Source organism: Oryzias latipes, chromosome 1, assembly GCF_002234675.1.
Source record: "Oryzias latipes chromosome 1, ASM223467v1".
NCBI lineage: Eukaryota > Metazoa > Chordata > Actinopteri > Beloniformes > Adrianichthyidae > Oryzias > Oryzias latipes.
In genome coordinates, this window is record NC_019859.2 from 35,241,161 (window position 1) to 35,257,538 (window position 16,378).

The 16,378-nt window shown below is 44.5% G+C and overlaps 1 protein-coding gene across 2 annotated transcripts in view; it reads right to left on the reverse strand.

The window, feature by feature from the left end:
* The window catches only part of grk4 (G protein-coupled receptor kinase 4), a 67,930-nt gene that overhangs the window by 34,753 nt on the left and 16,799 nt on the right, over window positions 1-16,378 (reverse strand). For both annotated transcript variants that reach the window (XM_004066309.4, XM_011480712.3), the window contains exon 2: window positions 7,813-7,908. In XM_004066309.4, the coding sequence (XP_004066357.1) occupies window positions 7,813-7,908 (96 nt within the window). The remainder of the gene's footprint in view (window positions 1-7,812; window positions 7,909-16,378) is intronic.

The following is a 16,378-nucleotide window of genomic DNA, read 5'->3' on the forward strand; positions in this document are numbered from 1 at the left end:
ATTCCAAATGACATTTTTGAAGCTAAAATGACCAAATTACCACTAAAAATAAAATTTACTGGATTGATCTCTGAAGGAAAGTCTAATTATTTAAAATAAGACACTTAAACTGCTGAAGCAGAAGAAAGAAACACACTCAGATGGAAAAACAGGCTTTCAGTTCAGACTTTAGTTCAGAGAAGCTGCTCTCCTAAATCCCACAAACATTCTGTTTTCAAAAAAGCAAAATCATTTGTGAGTTTTGCTTCAAACTCAGGCTTTCCGAGTCAGCACTTTCCTCGTGTGCAGCTGGGCCCGAGTCACTAACGCCAGTGGTGCCCGTTTGACCCATATTTCCTCTTTTACCAAATGAGGACGGCGACCCGGGACGCTGTCCATCACTGGCCGACAGTCCGCACAGACGCAGGACAGAAAACATGCAAACAAAAATAGGCCGCGCACACACAGACGCACACACTGACACTGGAGGAAGGATGCTGGATGAGAGCAGTTCTAATAGTGACAGATACGGGACGATCCCCAGCAGTAAGCCCTCACCACGGACTCCCAGCTGCACCTCTCCTCACACGCCGTTCCTCAAGCTGGCTCAGCTCTTCTTGGTCAAACTTCAGAGCACAAAAGAAGAACGCCATCGGGCTTCAACCCTTCGCTGTCCCTCTGCCCAGCTTCAAGTTCAAACAACTAAACGTTGCTTTTTACCTTGAATGACACGTTTTTCTAGAACCGAGAAGCCAGCTGGCTTCCTCTGGTTTTTATTCCATAAATCCAAGATAAAATAAAACACATTTTAAACTAGAAGTAGCTGTTTTTCCAGAAGAATGCTATATTGCTGAATGAACCGGTAAATGCTTGAAACAATGTCCAAACATAAAAGAATTTAAATATAGATACAGAAAGATGATCATGGATAAATATGAGCAAATACAAAAAAATACAGAATGTCAGCATTTATAAATCTGCATACTTTGACAATACGTTTTGTTATTCATTTGCATGTTGTTTGGAAAAGAAAATTACATGTATATATGTACATATACACTTGGGTAGGGCCCTGGACTCTGATGGTGGGAAAGTAAGGGCTTAAAGTAAAGGGGGGTGAGAGTTTATAAGATTTTTCTTCTTCTCACTCCCTTTCGGACTGGTGTTTATATAATTTTGTTTTGTTTTGTTTTATATAATTTACTTGTCTTTTCTTGTTTTGTTTTTTTTTTTTTGCAAGTTTAGTCTCGTTTTTGTCTTATTTTGTTATTTTACACTTGTTTCACTAGTCCAAAATAAAAAGACAAAAAAAAAAAAAATTAAATAAAGAAATGATCAAAGTTGACAACAATAACAAAAAGATATGTTAGTGAAAAATGCCAGAGCCGGGTATCGAACCAGCGAGCTTCTGTACCAAGGATCCCCCATTTATTTCAATGGAGGCAGAAATCCTGGAATATCTGGAAAAGTTCAAGGATTTGAAGAACCAAAGGTCACAGCTGGAAAAAGCTGAAAGAGCTGAACATTTGAATAGTTTTACGTTTCTGTTTGCAACAGCTCCTTAAATACAGTTTTGGGTTTCAGTGCAACCCCTCGGACCAAACGTCCCCAAACCCCGTACGCATCCAAGAAATCAAGCAGCGCATATGTTTGGATGCTTTAATGAGGAGGCCACAGCTGTGAAGCCACAGGCCAGAGCCCGACCGCCTGACTCACAACTCTGACAGACTTTCCTAACCCATAAATCTGAGACGGTCTGGAGATGATACGGACCAAATGTCGCTAGATTCCGATGAATGGAGAGCAGGAAAAAGATGGCTTCACTGTTTCAAAGTGAGCAGAACAAAGGTGGACATGAGCGTGTGGGAAAAGAAATAGGCTTCATTTTTTGTAAAGGTCTGGTGTTTTTTAACCAGATTACTTCATGTCGAGCAATGACCTTTGAGGGGACATATTTAGTTTCAGGTTTTTTGGGGAAAAAAGGACCTAAAACTTGCAGTTCTGGAAAATGTATGTTGAGTTTAGCACTTCCAGAAGAGAATCAAAAAATGTCAGAGTGTAGTTTTGTACAATATTGCCTTTCTATGATGAATAAAGGCCACGATACCTACGAGTGAATCACAGTCTTCTGTTGAGTGACATGAACGCCTCTCTGGGTTTTGTCTCAACTAAGTTTACAAAGTTTAGCTGTTTTGAAAGAAGCCTCAAGCGCTGATCAAAGCCAAAGCCATTGGCGGTTTATAAGAACTGGACAGAGTTGCCCCTCCCCCCTGGCGCTCAAAACAGGAAGTACCCGCTGGCTCCAAGAAGCCAAACTCCCATAGACTTGTATAGAGAAACAAACAGCTGTTACAAATATAGTAGAAATGAATCAAGTTTAGCCTAAATTACAAAAGGGGTTTATTCAAATATACCTCTTGAGTGTCATGAGTCCCTGATGTAAAAGTAAAATATGTCCAACACAAGAGGCCTTCAGCTCTCATCTGTTTGCTCAGCTCTTTGACAGGATAAGTTAAAAAAGAAAAGAAAAGAAAAAAAGAAATAAACAGCTGTTACTTCCTCATTCTATTGGTCAGAATATTTATTCCGGCTCCGATACCTTTATTTTTAACACGTTCTTACTAACCCTCATTTTTTCCCATATTTCTATTTTAGTTCAAGTTATAAACTGACCCATCAGAGGTAATAAATAAAAGCATTTGGTCACACATTGAGGATTCAAAATGTTTAATTGACAGATTTGGTGAAGTCTGCTTTGAAAGGGTGGGGGTGGGGCCATCCAACAAGCTCACTCCTCCTGATTGGTGAGAGTGGCGGCCATAGAAACGTTCGACTCAGATCAACTTGGACCAATCACTGCGACTTTTGGCTCCGACATGGGTTAGGGTTTCCCAGGAAAATGGCCACAGAATTGACTTCATTTCAGTGGAGCCGGGATTAAACCGTTTTCTATGAGTGACGTCACACTCTTACCGTCAACAAGTCAGAAGTCCTAAAGTAAACACTTGTTTAGTTTTGTTCTGGTTTCCAAATCTGGTGGAATTGGACAGACAGCCTTTGCAGCCAGTTCCTTTTGCTTTTTTGGAAGAAAAAAAAACTCTGAAATATAACATTGAAAGGTTTCCAAGTGAAAAAAAATATATTTTCTACAGACATAACTTGATATCTGACTACAGAGAAGAAACCAACACATCTGTGTGATTGACAGTTTCTCTGCCCCCCTGTGTATAAAGAAACATCTCTGCTTTGAACCCTGAAGAGAAGCACCGGACATCGCTGGCTTATCCTAAGTCCATGAAATGATTCCAGTTCATCCCAAATGCAAAGTTGGTTACTAAATCATCACAATATATTACTTGGATACAGTTATAAAAACTATGTTTACAAGTAAGTTAGTGGCAAGGAAAGGGTTTCCTTTTTTTGCTTTAACAGCTTCCCCCGCCACCCAAACACAGCCCGGCCCCCTGCCCGGCCCCCAGCTCAGATGCTGCTTGTTATCGTGAGCAAGACGCAGAACGCTACCAAGGCCGGCTCTAGGATGGTGTCATGAAATGGGCGGCACCCACAAGGAGAGAAAGGCGGAGCCTCAGAGATCAAATCGTCGGGTAGGAAAATGAGCTGTGATAACATTCAATTTATAAAATCGATGTGGTAATAAATTATCACATACATGGATATCGTTTACTCAATGGAATGAAAATGGCATGATATTGGTCCTTTAAAATGAAATATTGACACATAAATCACTAATGAACAGCAATAATCACACATGTTCCATGTTGTTACATGTTCTTTGCGTGGTTTATTCCTACGTCTTCCGTAGTTTTCATTCGTGTGACAATTTCATGTAGAGACCACAACTTTTCTGACTTTTTCCACGTAGATGACCAACTTTCATCCAATATTTTCAACCGTGCAATGTGCGCCAAATGTACATAATGGCAGTAAGACATAGCCTGAACGAGGGTTCAAGATGATCGACATACACACTTCTGATCAATCCGTTCTGAAAAACAGCCGTTGGAGAAAACCACAGTGGGGGAGAAGACTGCGTCTACAATGGAGGTTGATTAAATCCCCTCAGGGTAAGTTAGGCAGGAAGTGGCTAAACCGGTCTCTTGTGTTTTGTCATAACCTGAGCCTGTTAACATAAAGGCTGCTCCACTTTCTCTGTTCTAGAAGCTGTATGGGTGGATGCAAAGACTTGTCACAATAAGGTTGCTGACAACATGCGCCACTTTGAAGAGCCGGCCGTATTTAAACACTACTTACTGTGCTGCCTTTTGCATTCTTTTGTTTCTATTTGAACCAAACCCCTGAAATTTAGCCGAGAAACAGATAAATGACATCAGCATCCACTTTTTTTTTATAACCAGCTGAGGATGTGAGACGGCCCACAGTTTGCTTCCGATCTGGATCAACTTTGCAAGATCAAAGGAAAACGTGACACTTATCTTATGTTTTACTAAATTCATACACAACTAACCCTTGTTCTATCCTATGGGGTCCAGATAACCCCACCCTTCCATTGACGTGCTCTCCCTACCATGACAAAGGTGGATAAAGGTGGAAAGATTTCATGTAATCCATGGACACCAGTGAAGATCACAAATCATTGAAGAAAAAAGGTTCAGAGCACTGTCTAGTGGGTCTAGATGACCCAACTCCCAACGTTAGCAAATGAGGATAGCACAAGGTCTAAACAGAATAATACAGAATGAAACACTGCTGAAGTATATTTTTTTGCTTAGGCCTTAGTCCTTAGTACGGGTCCTGTGGGTTTCTCAGTTGTCCGGGTCCGTGGGCGGTCTTGGAGAGGGGCTGCAGCATCTCAAGGGGGCGCAGGGGTTCACCGCCACGTCAGAGGGTGTCACTAAAAGCGAACGTACCATTGTCGTGTCTGTGTGGTAGGTGTTTCGTGATATACTGCATTCGTAAGGTTAATGGAAGTTGCACGCACTTGTGATGTACGGGTGATGCTGTCGTCCGGCGTCCTAAAGCCACAATCTAGTCGTTAGTAAGTTACTGGCTCCTTACTGACTGTAGGTGTCCAGTTCTAAACATTTTGTACAGGTTTGCCCCGTTTTTACACCTGCAGACAGCCTGCATCCACCCGTAAAGGCAGCTTTACCTACATTTAGTGAGAGTTTTTCCGGTTACAGAAGGGGATTTCTGGACATCATAATGCAACGAATCATGTCCCTCTTTGCACAAGAGAAATGTCTCATTGGGTGCAAAATGTGAACACTTGGCATTAAAAAAAACAGAAGTGTGTGAGGTGGTAAGGTGTCAGGGAAAAATGTAAAGCGGGACCGTCTGCACCAGTGGGGTTAGCTGCAATGAAAGGTGTCCGGTTCGGGCGGAGACGCTTTAGACAAATGTGAACAGGCGTGAAGGAGCTGCAGCCTGGTCCAAACCAGACGTGCTCCACAGCGGGCCTGCGCTGGTGTCGTGGGTTCCTCAGGGAACAGAGGGGCCAAGGTGAGACTTTTCTTTTGTAATCCAAGTTCAAGACACCCTCATCATTTCCTGTAATACTTCCCCTTTTTTAAATCATAAGCCCCTCCTACTGGGCGTTGCTCTTCATTAGCTCAATGTTAAAACAGTTTTACATTGTCTTTCGAAAATACAAAAACACAATTTCCGTCTTCCACCCAAAGAAACACGATCTGTTATTTACAAAACTCCCCATAATCCCCCTTAAAAGTAAAATACAAACAACGTCAGGTGAGTCACATGACCTGGTGGGTCGCTCACCAACTTCCGGGTAAACAAAAGGAACTGAAGATGATGCCGTGTGAGTGTTGTGTAATTGTGTGCGTGAGGATTAGGAGTCGGCAACCCCGTGTGCACCCACGGGTGCCTGCAGAGGAACAGGGACGGAGAGAAAAAGTACGTTTAAGTAAATGGATGGCGTGATTGCATGTCTGGGTGTGCATGCATGTGTCACCAGCTGCACAGCTGGCAACACGCAACAAAGCATTGTGCGGACAGAAAAATGAGAGAAGGATGGAAAAAGAAGAGGAGGAGAGGGGTTTCCGAGCCTGGCAGACAGAGCGGCTGCAGCCCCATAATGTAATCTGGGTTTTATAGAAGTACTGCTCACTTGTCAAGGCTAAGGTCAAATGCCTGACATTATCAAGACACAACAAAGACGCTGCTATCAGCTGCCGTACTGTATCCCTCTAAGGATGTGTGTGTGACTGCACGTCTGTGTTTAAACGCACACGGAGGATTATTTTGATGTCGCACTCTGTGTGATAGCGGAATTACGCAACAGCACAGACGCGATGCTGTCGTATGTAACCCCGAACAGTCGGGTCCGTGAACATGCCGAAAGCCTGAAGGCTCCTCACTCAACAGCCCCCAAACAAACTCGCAGCAGTTTAACGAGCATGAAGGATGAACCCACAAACCACTGCTGGACGGGACTCCTGACCTACTTTCAGCCAAATTTAAAGACCTACTCCAATGAAAATGGGGATTTGGCATTTTTCTGGTGAGGGGGGACATAGATCAGGGGAGTCCAAATCCAGGCCCCAGAGGGCCGGTGTCCATTGAAGCTCCTTAAACACACCTGATCCAGGTAATCAGCAGCAGATAAGGCAGGGTTTCTGAAAAACTAGCAGGCGGCCGGCCCTTCAGGCCTCAACTTGGACACCCCTGACGTAGATAAAGAAAATTAAGCATAAAATTCTTTGTTCAAATGATTGCACATCAGGACCAAACGAAAAAAGGCTGCTTGAAAAATCGGCAGGTTACAAGCTCCTTTCTGATGCATCCATTTGCAGACGATGTTCGTCTTTGTTTTCCTGGCCTGAGCTGGAATCTGGATCTAAACTGTGCGGATGGATGGATCTGATGTTGCACCGCTAATGTTAGTTTTAGAGTGTGAGGGGCTGTAAGCTAGTGGGAGGGACGGGTAGCTTAGTCATGGGGACGGGAGTTGCTCCGCATCAACAGTTTCTGATGAACTCCTGCCACTTTTTCAAGCACAGATGTATTTCTCTGCACCTTAAAGGACTATTACTACCAGCAGGAACAGCTAACAAGTTGTCAACCTCCATAAATCAGTTCAGGTGGGAGTCGGTCAGTCCTGGCAGAAATAAATACGCATCTTTTCAAATGGGGGGGGGGGGGGGGGGGGGGGGGGGGGGCTGTTCCTGACAATGAACGGCGTCTAAGTGCTGAGCAGGACAGACGACCGAAGGCCGCCCTCCCGGGCTCTAGTCGTCTAAAGAGCCCCGCTTTCGCTGTTAAAAGCCATTTCTTTCTCCCAGCCTTTGGGGTTTCCACTCTCCACCCATTATTCCACTCCTCAGTCCCGCTGTGAAGAGGATGGAAAAAAAAAGACAGAAAGAGATAGTGGATGCATGGAGACGGACGAGAGTATGTGAGAATGTGGGGGAGGCTGGCACTGCAATCTCTGGCAGATAGCTGTGACGCACCAGCTCTGTCCCAAACACGCTGACACGCACACACGGGCTCTGCGGCGCGCAGTGAGCCGTGGCAGCTGAGCGGGGTGGGAGCCCCGAGAGGAGAGCGGGTCGACACAGGACGAGCCCCGCCAGCGCTTTGAAGTCCAAGCTAGACGTCGATGACAGGAAGGAAGCCTCTTTCAACCCATTCTGGTTTTATGATGCAATTTTAAGGCTTCCATATCAACAACTGTACGGACCATTTCCCCGTCTCAGTCGCACCCCCCCCGTTTCCTGTCCCCTGCCTGTAACTGCGGGTGGAGACGGGCAGAAAAAAGGAAGGAAGTCCAATCCGAGCTTCCTCTTGCAGTTGGACCCACCCCAACGACACCACATCACACCCCGGGTTTCATACCAACAGTGCGGCGCAGCTCCTCACACTGGCTGATGTGCGGGAGCTTCAGCATCTCCTTCCACTTCTTGCTGCGGCCATTCCTCTTCCCGCCTCCCCCTGGGAAAACAAGGACAAACTTCTGTCAGCCTTTTGGTGGCAACCCCCCGTCTGAGGAAGAGGGGCACCTTTAAGCCTGGCGACCTCGGTGACCAGTCATGGCGTTAACCTCACAGATGTCCCTGTGACGGGCAGCGGATCACATCAGTGGTGATCAGCCTCAGGAGGCTCCAGCCGCCCGTCGCCTCACCACACCGCTCCCACGGCGGGGCACGTGTTCATATGGGAGAGTTTACATGTGGGGCTCTAACGAGCATCTGATACACAGAGGAAGAGAACCCACAACCCCCCCACTGAAGCTTCATTTGATGACCAGTTCTTCAAAACATTGTCTCACATTTTTTGAATCTGAAAGCCAATTTAAAGGGCCTATATCATCCAGAATCAACCATTCTGAGTGTTTTATAATGAACATTCCTCACCAAAAAACAACCCACAGTGGTATTTTGATCCACTACGAGTATTCCTCTGAGCGCCAGCCCCTCCCAATGCATGAAAACGAGTGGGTTCTAACATTGTGACATCACAAAGTGAGGAACCACCCATTCCAGGAAGAGTCTGTGCTGCTAGCCCCGCCCCCTGGTTAACATACACGCCCATTTTCTCACTGGAGCTAGCAGGGATCGGCTAAACGATTTTATTTAACAATGCGCACATCCATCTTTGCAAAAGTTCGGATGTTGTCGTTTTCAAGGGAGAGACGCAGACACACTGCTGAGGCCGACTCTATGAGGATGTCATAAAATGGGCGACACCCACAAGGAGAGAAAGGCGGAGCCACAGAGATTGTAGAACAAAACTCATATTTCATAAAAAACATTCTTTAGTGTTCCAAAGGTAATAAGATCATATATATGGATATAGTTTACTCTGAAAGGCTACAGAAAAGCAGGATTTCGACTATTCAACACATATTTGTCCATATTTTACTAGTATTTTTATTAGTACTACTAACAGGAATCTATCGACAATTATGAATATTATTGGTACAAAACCATTTGTCTTTGAGTTCACGCTCAAATGGAAATTTACACCAAGAGTTCGGCGAGTCACATTATTTGTCATTTGTGGTACTTTATTGTTTTTATTGCATTTTATTTTTCCAGGCGTCAGTCAGAGACTTTGAACCAAGAAGCTCCACTGCCCCCCCCCCCCTTCCAGTTCTCCTATTGGAGACAAAATGTCAGAAATCGGCTTAGACACAGCTTCAACCAGAAAGGTGTCATTTTTGTCGTTCCCCTCGGTTCATGTCACACAACAAAAAGCTCTTTTGATAAACCATATTTGTAGTTACAACCCCCCCCACATCTCTTTTTTTTGTGTTTCACAGTCATTCCACAACAAATCTCAACGGTAAAAGAAGAGGAGAAACTGAATCCCGAATAGTAACGTTTTCATCATTTCCTACGAAAATACAGTTTTATGTTTCTTAACAACAATCCAAAAGGTAAAGACAAATTAAAAGTGTATAAATCCAAAAACAAAGGGTCAGAACTGTGTATAAAATGCATTTTTTTTTTAATCAAAAATGTATTTTTATATTGTGTGTCATTCAGCATTTTGTGTTTTCAAAGCCAAAAACCTTTTTGAAACCTTCAGGTTACATTTTGAATACAAACTCTACTGATGTGTTCAGGGACCAATGAGGGTTTTCTTCAGAAATCTTTAGAACTGGTTTGACTCTTTTGTGCCGACAGTCGGAAAGAGGTGTGTGTGCGCACGACTGCACGCTCCTGCCGAGCTCGGTTACTATATTTGCCTGCTGATGTCACTGAAGCGGCTCCTCTTGCAGGACGGAACCGCTCGGCTGGGCGCGTGCAGCGTCACGTGCGCAGCGGGAACATTAAGGGGATCCCTCTCTGGGTCTAAAATTCACATTCAGTTTCGTGGACCAATCCTGGTCTTCAAAGTCACTTCATTGAAGCACTCATACAAGACAAAGACAGACCCACAAAAACACAAAACTCAGTGATTAACGCCATTTGGAAGCAAATGTGTCTTTCCATGACCCTTCCACGTCTGTCTAACAGACTATTCACGCATGTACCACACATATTAGGCCTGCACAATATACCGCAAATTTATCGTTATCGCAATATCCAGCTCTGCAGTATGCATATCGCAAAAGACGGCGAATATCGCAATAAATCGCAAACCCAAAATGTGTTAAAACAATCTTCTAGCAGCTTGAAGCATTTAACGAATCAAATAAATCCCTTTATGCTTTGACCAATCAGATGGATGCCTTCCCATTGTTGACCAATCAGATGGAGTCCTATTATGTTAGATGTTTGTCCCCCATGTCGATGAGGGTCATTTGGAGTATAATTTTTAAACTTGCAATGAAATGGGAATGATGTTTTTGTTTATTTTTCTATTTGTTTATTTACCGCAGATTTATCGTTATCGCATTATTGATCACTAATATCGCATATCGCAAGTTTTCCTCATATCGTGCAGCCCTAACACATATATAACTTTTATATCACATATACAGCTCACATATCAAGTTCAAATTAGGGCAATGATCAGACACGGTTCATGTTCTCCGTTGATTTCTTTGCGTGGTTCATTCGTGATACAACTGTAAAAAATTCACGTAAAGAACTTTTCTCACTTTTTCCATGCAGATTCACGTATGACCAATTTTCACCCAATATTTCATATTTTCAACCATGTAATATGCGCCAAATGTACGTCATGGCAATGTGACACGGCCTTGATTAGATGCCCCCACCCTTCCATTGAGGTGTTCTCCCTACCATGACAAAGGTGGATAAAGGTGGAAAGATTTCATGTAATCCATGGACACCAGTGAAGATCACAAATCATTGAAGAAAAAAGGTTCAGAGCTCTGTCTAGTGCAGGGGTCGGGAACCTTTTTGGCCAAGAGAGCCATAAATGCCACATATTTTGAAATGTAATTTCGAAAGAGCCATACAATAATGTAGTGTCCCTTCCCCACACTGAGGCACGGAGACTTAACCTCTTTTAAGGTTCGTTATTCTGGTTACTGTAGACCACAACAAACGCCGTAAAATTAATTCAGCAACTCCTGAATCACTCCCGCTGAGACGAGAGCGCTTCTCCCAACTTTATATTCCCCTGCTCCCGCTCCAGCCCCTCCCATTTCCCTTATTCGGCCCACAGCTGAACCCCATTGGTCCAAACTACCTAACAACAGGCTGAGCGACAGAACTGAGAGCCAATCAGATCTCTGCTTGATCGATGCGTTCCATGAACTCCAGAACTTTTATCGCGGCCCAACAGCCAAGTTAAACTCAGTCCGCGACAATTTGTTTAAAACTAAATATACAAGTGAATGTGTGCATTTGGTGTAATTTAAACATTTTTAAAGTACAATAAGTCTGAGGATTCTTTTTAATAACATTGTTATTCTGTTGCTAATAAATGATGAGTATTTCTCGTGGTAGTTTTGCTGATGGTCTAGTCTGGTTGATACGTGGTGAGTTTCTGCTTCATGCAGGCGTTGAGACTTTAAACGTGATTGTAGGTCTGAATGTTCTGTAGATGTGACAAAGACTGCTCACATGCAGACGTGGAGCCAAACACACACTCACACGCTGCAGTGAGTGACGGGCAGCGGGTTTTACGTTTTTACAATCCCTGCGCGATTCACCTGCTGCCTGTCCCCACAACACCTCACCCCCACCCTCTGCTTTCTCCCTCACACATCCCGTCCCCGCATCTGCGCGCTCTTTCTCAGAGACGGGAGCGCGCAGTTTTAGGCACGTCAATTCACAGGTTTCCGGCTGGTACAAACTCTGTGAAATAATAGATAATAGTAACTGATAGCGCTGGCGCAGATTTCTCTCTCTAAGCACTGCTACTACTGCGCGCCTCTGGCATCGCATCGCGCCCGAGAAGGACTGGTCCAATGAAAAAAAAAAACTATAATTAAAGATTTGTCTGCGAGCCACATGTGACCATCAAAAGAGCCATATATGGCTCGCGAGCCATAGGTTCCCGACCCCTGGTCTAGTGGGTCTAGATCAGTGTTTTTCAACCAGTGTTTTTCTCCCACGGCACACTAGTGTGCCGTGGGAGATGGTCAAGTGTGCCGTGGGAAATTGCCCTCATTAACTGATTTAACAACATTTCACATCTCCAGGATTTCAGCTCTCTGTTCATCCAAACAGGCCCTGATAAAACACTGAGGAGTTAGGAATATAAAAGATCGTAAAATACTTTTTCTTTGCGTTTATTTTATTAAAGGCATTTTGATAAGAATGACGGTACCACGATTCAGCTGCACCTTCGGCTGTATTTTGGAAAAGTCCCGTCCCGTCCCTTTAACTGTCTCCACCAATCATTCTTGGGGGGGTTAATCACATGTCATCAGTCTGACCAATCAGAAGTGCTTAAAGTCTTCACTTCCTTTTCCCGATTTAGCTCGTAAAGTCGCTCAGTTCTAACAAAAATAGCAGCTAAAGCTCGTCTTTAGCGGTGGAGCTTTCCACAGAGTCCGGTATCAGACCGTGGAACAAGTGAACAAAACAATGAAGCTCCAAAAACCGATCTTCGGCCGTTTTATGCACTACATTTCCCATGATGCATTGGGTTGTGAGAGTGACAGCGGACAAGGAGATCTGTTGTTAAACGTCTTGAAACCAACGAACACACATCAAACTGTTTTTAAATCTTCTAACTTAACTTTTATTGCATCTTTTAGAAAAAAACAACTGCAACTTCCAGCTTTTTCTGCAACAATTATCTCAAAAATGCACGTGAGACTGTGGAGGGGCTGTAGATCAATACAGACTATGAGTTTCTCCTTTTTTTTTTTAATTTTTGGATGCTGGTGTGCCGCGGGATTTTTTTTAAGGCTAAAGTGTGCTGTGGCTCAGAAAAGGTTGAAAAACACTGGTCTAGATGACCCAACTCCCAATTTTAAAGAGCCTAGGATAGCACAAGGGATAAAGGGCAGAACGCCAAATGATCTACAAACGTAGATTACTATCACATGCGATGCTCAAAGTTTGGAAACTGAGTGGAGATTGACCCATCAGCAGACGGATGTCAGCTGCATCAACCAGCACCTTCTGTAAACGAGTCATTCAGCAGCTAAACCTTAACTTCCAACAACATGGAACCAATAAAACCCCGTTTTTAAGCAGAGTTACAGCACCAACGTGCCCTGCTCACATCTGGCTTCTGAGCAGATGAGGAAAAAGTGTTTTTCAGTTCCACCTTAAATTTCCTGCCAGGATTGCTCACTCCTTCAGAGGCAGCCTGCAGAGTGGACACTCCAACGTGAGAGAACGCCCGACGCCTCACACACGGCGTCTGCTGCCGAAGGTTTTAGCCTTCAGGACTTTTATGGAGGTCAGAGCTTCCTGCGTTCTCTGCTGGGGAGAACCTCTGCCAGAGAGTCTTCATGCTGCACCAGAACCCAAATGCAAAAGTGTTGCTCAAGAATCCCAAAAACAAAGAATCATTTCAAAACGCAGTTATAGCCAGGAGCAAACACCGTCACGACATTGGTCGGCTTAGAAAAGCTTCGGCCAAACACCGACACAACCCCCTATGTCATCCAGGCTGGGGACCGGCACAGGGAGACCCGGACATGGGCCCCTTTGTGACCACACCGTTAGGCGGTAGTGTGAAGGGTCTGGATGAAGTTCATCGTGCCCCCAGGGAATGAAACCCTGATTTTTTGTTTATTTTATTATGAAGGGCTTATTTTATTATTTGATTGCATGTGTGGGGATTGGAGTTTTTGTGTTCTTGTTTGTTTCTGTGTGCAGCACCTTGAGCTGTTCTTCTTTCATGAAAGGTGCTACACAAAATAAAATCAAGTTGAATTTGGAACTTTAAAACGTGGCCCACCCCAAAAACAGCTGGAAAAAAATTCATTCGTTACACGAGTTTTGGATTTTTAATATTGTGATAACATGAAATCCTGACCAGTCCAGGTAAAAAAAACAGATAAACATCTATAAACAAAATAATGCATATGCGTTTCAATTCATATTTTGTTTTTTCTACTAGTTAATAAACCTAAAAAATATGTTTTTAATGTTCAACCAAGATTGTTTATCGGCGTCTGAAGCAGAAGCGGAACATGTTATGTCTATAAAATTACAACTTAAATAACAACGAGAAGAAATGTACATTTTTAGGACAAAATAGATTCAGTCCAGCTTTATTATCAGAGCACCATCAAAATTGGGTTGTTTAAAATGAAAGCAGTAAGCGGCGTTGTGTACCCCCACCCCCCTTGCTGCTCCTGCCCCCACTGGCTGGGCAGCTGCCACATGACCCTTCTGCCCCTCCCACCTTGGTCGGAGCAGCACATAACAAATTTATAAAACATGTGTACTTTTTTTCTCTCTTTTTTCAAAATGGCAGCTTTTCTGTTGGTTTTGTCTCCATAGCAACCATTGAAATTGTCTGTCGCTTGGGAGTGACGGACAGGTTTGCATCATTTTTACAGGAATCTGCAAGAGTAAACTTATGGGTTTTCTTGACAACAGAGGTTTTTTTGTTAACCACGCCCACATTCCTAATAGTTTCACATCGTAGAACACATCGTTCGTTCATTATTAAATTTTACGAAACCTGTGAGCAACACGGAAACGCCCCCTTTTGCGAGCTCGCTACGCTAACCCCGGTCAAATTCGACGAACCAACGTTTTTCGCAATTAGCTTTACAATGATGCTCGAGGAGTTGTGAGGGGATAGATTGAAATACAGAAGAGCAGTTTAAAGTGTAAAAGGTACTAAAGGCGAATTTTTTGGGGGGATTAATCAACATGGCTCCTGAGGTCAAAGGTCAATGAAACTTTGGTTGTGGTTGTAGACTTAACCCGGTGGTGCGTTCATAAAAGTTCCTGATGGTTGCTCAAACAAAAGTTTTCTTTCCTCATGTTGTGTAAAAATGGCCAAATTACCCACGGGGCCACAGAACGGCAAACCAACCCGCAGCTCTTGTGGCCATCCCATAATAATTTTAAAACTACCCTAGGAAGTTTTCCCTGAGGGATTTGGGGATTAAATGTTTGCTAAAAGGCGCACTAAAGTAGAAGATGGTCCTTGGATATGGATGACACAGATCACCAGCTGGCGTTTCCAATGACTAGGAAATTGTGCGAATTGGATTTGCGATAATAAATTTGCCTAATGGCAACACAACAATTTAGAAAGAAACTTGCATTTATCTGAAAAGGTTTTTGCTCTTGGAGGAGGTGGTTCCGGAGCTTGTATCAAAATGGACATATTTTACACAACTGCAATGGAAACACTTTTTTAAACTTAGATGAGTCATGTGACCAACAACCGGATGGCGATGCGCTTCTTGGTAGGAACTGGCGGTCTTGGGCGCTGCACGGCGGCCGCCACCAGAGCTCCTCTGGAAAATCATCATTTCCCAAAATGGATTCATCCGTTGCTCCTCCCACGTGTAGAGAGCTCGCCGCTCCACAGCCTGAAGAAGACACCAACTCCTCCGTTGTTAGCGGGTTGAAGCCCGGGCGGGCCGTCTTGTTTTTCTTCTTCCCTCACAGAGACCGGAGCTTCACAGCTGAAGGGAGGCTCGGAGCCCCCACGCCCGACGCCAGCAGACGGGGGAAATCCTCCGCCCCCGAGTTCAGGGGGGTGCCAGCTGTCCCGGCAGTGACATGTGACAGCCTCAACACAAACACACAAAGGCCATCGGTGCAGTTGCACACCTGCAAAGCAATGCATTCGCCACGCACGCTGACATTTTTGAAGCCCTCCGTCTGCAAGTTTTCATGTGCTGATAGAAAAGCTTTTTCAGTTCTTCCTGATCTCCTCAACGAGGAGCTTCTGGTTAAAACAAAGACATCAAATTAGAGGCAAAAACCAGCGAACTGACGGTCAGCAAGCTGGTAACTACACACTCTGTCGCACAACTGTTGGAGCTGTTCTGAAATCTGCCTGAGACACGGCTGACTCGTGTTTCCATTCCTTTTGTTTTCCGCCTTTTCAGCTTAGCTCTTGTGATGGCGACTCAATGACACCCGAGCAGAAAATTAGTGCCATCGAGCGCTGATCTCCCAGAGGTGACCTACTTCTGTTCAACCACCTGCAATTTGACGAAACTTCCAATGACGTGTTTGGACCTCAACACCTCTGAAAGCTGCTGGCCGGATGTGGCTTCCATCCAACCCACGAGAGGCCGACTGTTACCAACCAGGAAAAAAGATGGCTGTCAGTAATGCATTTGACACACCGCCATCTCATCTGCGCTGGACACGCGGGTCGACCACGTTTGGATGACAACACCGGAGCCGTAAAAGAATGACCCGCTGAGGCCGTTTGAACGAGCTTTGCAACATCCCCGCTGTCATGCCGATGGTATGCCGCCAGACCTGTTACCGATCTGCAGGGCATGCACATGTGCACGAAACGGCCCACTCTGCTTTCAAAAACACCCACAGCGAGGCAGGCAAACAGGTTTGTGCCTTTCATTTTAAAGAGGCGATGG